This window comes from Epinephelus fuscoguttatus, linkage group LG2 (assembly GCF_011397635.1).
Source record: "Epinephelus fuscoguttatus linkage group LG2, E.fuscoguttatus.final_Chr_v1".
NCBI classification, from domain to species: Eukaryota; Metazoa; Chordata; class Actinopteri; order Perciformes; family Serranidae; genus Epinephelus; species Epinephelus fuscoguttatus.
In genome coordinates, this window is record NC_064753.1 from 16,927,894 (window position 1) to 16,933,893 (window position 6,000).

Below are 6,000 nucleotides of genomic sequence, written 5' to 3' on the forward strand. Positions count from 1 at the left end.
TTTAATTAAAAAAAGCAATAATAATACAAGCTATGAAGTAGCAAAATTGATTTTTTTAAATTCCATTAAATTTTATTTTATTTTACTAATCATCTGAGCACTTTTTAATCAAAATCATCTCACTATATGAGGCCCGTCTAATAATATTAACATACGTGTGTATTATGGTGTGTATACTGTGTAGAGTATGAAGTTCAAGCCACAGTTTTACTGTTTTGGAAATAAATAAAAAGTGTAGACAAACAGCTCAGTGGCACTTTTTAGAAATTGGTCATCTGAGATGCTAAAAAATCCCTATGCATACATATGCATTTGAGTGAAACTCTTTATTTTTCCGATTGTTTAAGAGCACTGTGTGATGACCCTTCTAAAAACCTAAAAGCAAGTACAGAGGATCTTAAATCTAGTCTTGCTTAGCAGTTAAGAGCCTCCATGTGGCCGTGAATCAGATGCATATGGCCAATAACAAACTCAAGGGCACTAGCAACACAGAGCAATCTGTAGGCCAACAGAAGAGTCCTCATGGACTTTCTCTATTCAGTTTTGAAGAAGCTGTTTGCCACTAGACGACACTAAGAAATGCAGACATACAATGTGTTCATTTTAAAATTACTCTATCACTTTAACTATTGGCCAAAACCTATTTAAACACAATGACTTAACCCTGGTGTGTTTGCAAATACAATGTAAGAAAGGAGAATAAGAAACTCAGTATGTTAGCCTGTGACTACAATGTGAAGTGAAGGCCTCGTCACTAACCCTGATCAGTGATAAATGAGGTCCCCCGAGCACAAGTTTTATCATATAAAGAAAAAACACTGAAGAGCTTTAATCATGCATCCATTTGGATAGCATCTGCCCAAGATAGGTAAACTGGCCTAATTAGCAAAGGTCGTGTTATCTGTGTTTTGTTCCATAACACAACACAGTGCTTCTAAAGGCCTCCTGGATAATACCTCTTGAGAGTAATGATTTTAATTCTTCTAGTGTGTTATGGCACTGAAATAATCCCTTATTAATGAGTGACTAATTAGTAAATTGTAAGGATTTTTTTTAAACAGTAGCTTGGTGAAATGTCATCTTTCAAAGTGAAGGAGTACGATGTCATGTAGGCACTGTGAAGCTGAATCAAACAGTGAATGGGCTGCTCTTCAGCTGGTGGATGCCCTTACACATGATAAACACACTGAGAGACAAACACTTGGACCTGTGCGAGGCATCGACGTTAACGTGACGCTTCATTCTAAGGCTTTTGTTGTTTGGAGAGCATGAGTACGAGGTGTCTAAATTTACCTGAAGTCACTGTACGGGTGAATTATCCAAAATCCGGCGGATTTAACCCGCTCTTGTTCCCGTTCAACCGCCTTCTCACTTCCAAACATCCTCAGGGAGAACTTGTTGACCCCTGGTTGAAGCATTGCTCCAAACTGTCTGTGCATGAACCCAGCTTGATATAATCTCTCGTCGTCCGGCAGAATTTGATCAATGCCATCCAACTTTATAAACCCTGACTGCTGGTCTGGGGAATCTTTCTGGGTGCCACCGCCACCGCTGGCCCCTTGCGCGCCTTGATCCGGCGGCCCATCACCGATGGCTCCGGGGGGGCTCTCCTCGTTCGGGGTGACATCCCCCTCGGTGATGAGGCGCCTCTCCTCCGCCGAGTCAGAGTCGTGCACATGACGACTTGTGATGGACGAGAGGCTGCCTCGAAATCTCCGACAATCTCCATTTGAGCTGGTCTTCATCGGTCTCCCTATGTCCGTCTCCATGATCACAGACTCCCCACTTTTGGTCTCCCCGATGCCTTTGCAGCTTCCCCCAGAGGTCGGCGACGGTGACGGTAGAGGCTTCATCCTAAGACTCTTCCTCCGGGTGTCCTTGTCTGCGTCTTCTCCTTCGCCCATTATAGAGGCTTTGTGTCCAATGTGCTGTGGCAAGCTGTAGAGCCTTTTACGCATGGAGGAGTGCAACCTGTCCATTATGACATTGAGACTTGGCGGAGAAAATGAAATAGATCCAGATTGTTAGGCTGTATAGTAACGACTATTGCCACCAGCCCCTCGCTCCCTATCTGTTTGTGAGAGCGATCAGTCTGGAGCTAATCTGAATCCCTGAAAGCCTGCTGCACATGACATGGACCGCCGTGGCTCTACTGAAACAGATGAGCGACACTCTTTCTCATAATTAGACTACCTGATAGTTTGCATATGTCCTCACGCACAGCCTGGGCGGTCCGCTTGGCCACTGCGTCCCCGATGTACATCTCGTGCCGCTCCGACATTGTGCGCAAAAGTGGAAAAAACTGCTTGGAAGTCACCTTAGCGTGACATGTGAGGGACGTGCCGACGGACGGTGATATGGAGACGAGGGAAAGGTCATGCACGACGAAGGATGCTCTTTTCACCAGATGTCTTGCCAGCTGCCATCAAACAACGCGACACAATCATGCAAGTAGAGCATTCCAGGGACCGCTGACATCACTGATCCATAGTCATGGTGCGTTTTGGCGAATTGTGAATATTCATGATGCTGATCTATTGGGTTGCCATAGGAGCGAGAACTGCAAATAAGCTCAGCCCACCTTGTTTAAAGGGGAATGCTCTTCCCATTCTTAAAACGCTCTCCTGCTCTCTTAACTTAGGGCTACAGGTAGGCAATGCAAACCCATTGTTCAGCCCTGCTGTGGGCTTCACTTGGAAAGACCAAGAAGCCTGTTTGCGATCCCTATTATCAGTCTGATCCGCTGCGTAATTTGCGCACACAAATACAGTCAAAGCCTGGGAGAGTCTATATTGTGGCAAACAAGCTTCTACACAGAACTGTTGGTATAAGACTGGCCTCTCAAGTGGCTATTAATATAAGTAAGTATAGGTTACATGCACACATTGCAATTTTATTTTATTTTATCATAATTTTACTTTATTTTATAATTTGTTGGCACAACACATTGCCCCTGCTGTTATAATAAATAAATATACTTTAGAAATTTTAAATAATTTCTTTTTGTCAAGGCTGACAAACAAAAAGCAATGAATAGTGTCATTAGAATACTAAAATTAAGACTTATGGTCATATGAGTGAACTGCAAATATTTTTTTTATGTGTCCTTGTTATTCCAGATAATCTCATGGCTCAATTTCACAGCTCTGTAATACCAACAGTAATGAGGTATAATGGTCATTAACGCCCCTAACATTGTCCCCATATGAAAAAGGAAACACCTTCAGGTAGTTTACCTGACAGATTGCCTTAATTCTTTGTGTTTATGACATTAAATCACAACACCCAATGTAATGGTGTATTTTTGCATAAGGTCATTTTGCCCCCCCATTAAAAAGATAATGAACTGAATTGAACTGAGTCCCAGGCACAATTACTGTACATATATTGTACCCAGTGAAAGCCTTTCCAGATGTTTAATTTCAGTTAATATATATAAGTACCCCCATTCCAGAGTTTGATTAAGTAACCCACTTATTAGCTAGTTGCCATTCAAGGGTGAGAGAGCAAGGTACACATAAAACTACAGCTGGATTGCAACACACAGCTTAAAGCAATTAAAACCACAGCAGGTGCCTTTTAGAAGATGTGTTCAGGTACCTTGGTAACACTGAAGACACCAAGCTGGCATAAAGAAGCTTGTGGTCAGCAAAATCAGGTTGGCTTATATTAGCTTATTCCAGAAATTTCCATGGAAATTAAATTGCAGAAATGCCAAATATGTGTAAAACTCAGGAATCACACTGTTGTGGTATCAGCCTCAAAAATCCAATGGCAGGAGATACAGTGTGAAAGTGTCAAAGTGGAACACTATGGTGTTTGATTAAGGTCATACCAACCATCCAACACTTGGTGCTCAAATACTTCATATGTACTGTATTATCTAAGAAGATTTTGAAGACACAGGATCATACAATTTTGACAGAGATGTTAAGGGATAATGCTAAGGGTACCTTGAGTGATCACTAATTCATTTTTTATTTAGTTTTTTGTGAAATTCTTTGAGGGACATCATCTCTTTTCTTACTGTCTTCTGTTTTATGTCCTACCTCTGCTGTGCCTCTCTGGTTGGACAAGTTAACAGCTGAATCTGAGAAGAAAAAAATCACATGAGGAGATCAGACAGGATACAACAACATTGTCCAGGCGGACATATCTGCTGGTAGTAGCTTGTTGGAGATATATATTTATAATAATAATACCAACAACAACAAGATTGTTAACAATATTAGTAAAAACAGTAACAATAGTAAGAAAGTGTATTTATACAGCTCTTTTCAAAACCAAATTACAGTACTTTGGTTGAACCGGGATCAAAACTTTAATGAAATACAATCAGACAATTACAACAATGCAACAACAATAAATGGAAATCAAAAAATTTAAAATATAAGACATAGACACTGGTGTATATGTCAGATGAAAAGGTAGCAAAAATTGCAGAAATGAAATGACAAATTGAGTTAGAGGTTAATGTAAGTGACAGTGTCACCTTCACGTAGTTTGTTCATATGATTAAACTGGACTGTGCTTTTTATTAAATGTATTCATATTTGTACATTTAAGACTTTTCATTCACAACTAGCCTACATTAGAGTCGCAGAGCAACACATCTGGAGTTCTCAAACATTAAGTCACAATAAACTCTGAAAAGCTACAGGTTGTTTGACAGAACTTAACACTCAAAGATATCTCTATCAAGTTAGAAACAAACAAACAAAAATATACAGTTGTTTACCCAAGTTCTAAAAACCACACAAAAATGGTAGCTGGTTGCTTGTTTTGTACAAACGCAAGAAAATCTTTGATGTATAATATATAAAAAAGACAAAATGAACCTGGTAGTCTACAAAAAAACCCAAAATACTAAAATAAGGTGATGCGTCATACAAAGTGATCTCTATATATCTATTGTAAGAGGAACAAACTGGGACTAGTTACCATCAAGGTGGTATGGCCATATTTGCCTGAGTCACAAGAGGTTATTTTTATTTATGGCAGCAAAAGAAGAGAACACCCTAGCAGTAACCACTGTCATCCCTATTAGTGTTGTCAAAAATATATATTGATACATATTGATTCTAAAAATTTGAAACGTTCATTTCCACATATCAATACACCGATATCAGTGGCACTTCCTCACTCTCTCTTATTGTATAGTTATTCTGCTGTTCTGTGCTGCTAACCACAAAACTCATTCTCATATTATAGCCTTGTTTTATTTATCTTTTAATAAAATGTTTAAATGGTATGACATCCATGTCCAGTTTTTCTTGTGGTATCAAAAATGGTATCAAATCAAATCTTGGTATTTTTCAAGGTATTGTATCAACGTTAGAAATTCCAGTATGGAGTGATGCTGTCATGTGTTCCACAGGTAGCAGGTCACATGCTGAGACATGAGGCAGCTGTATTTTCTAAAAACTCTAATGTGATGCTGTGGAAAGCTCAAAAGCTCAAGAAACTAGTGATTAGACCTTTTGTTACAAAGCTATGAGATGTTTCAAAACTGCTCCTGCAATACCAAATTGTCTTACCACTGTTACATATTATACTGTAAACAGTATTATATAGTGAGAGACTGTGCAAGTTTATGTCCACAATAACAAGCTTGTACTGTTAAATGTATTTCAAGAGGCTGCATGTGCATTCTCTCCCACATAAAACTACTTCTGTATAAAAAGTCAAAGGGCTACATATTGAATTGTGAATTGTGAGAGTAATTCACCCTTCGCTAAGGCCCGCCCCCCCTTAGTTACTGTTGCTAAGTCTGACAAACTTTCGGTTTTCGAGCTAGACTGACATGGCGCTCCCACTGTTGCTAACTGCAATAACTGGAGAAATACTCTCACATTTTTGGTAAAACAAAAAAGCATTTGCAATTGAAGGATATATTCAGGATGTCAGACTGACACAGCAACAAAATCAAGGTAACAAAATAAAGATTGAAGCTAAAGCCAACAGATCACAGTGTAAAAGTGAACCACCACATCACTGCTG

At 39.4% G+C, this 6,000-nt stretch overlaps 1 protein-coding gene across 1 annotated transcript in view; it reads right to left on the bottom strand.

Annotated features, from left to right (window-relative positions):
- The window catches only part of hcn4 (hyperpolarization activated cyclic nucleotide-gated potassium channel 4), an 85,572-nt gene extending 83,095 nt beyond the window's left edge, over window positions 1–2,477 (bottom strand). Inside the window, exon 1 of the mRNA XM_049593401.1 lies at window positions 1,294–2,477. Coding sequence (XP_049449358.1) covers window positions 1,294–1,979 — 686 coding nt within the window. The 5' untranslated portion in view covers window positions 1,980–2,477. The remainder of the gene's footprint in view (window positions 1–1,293) is intronic.
- Window positions 2,478–6,000: the final 3,523 nt, after the last annotated feature.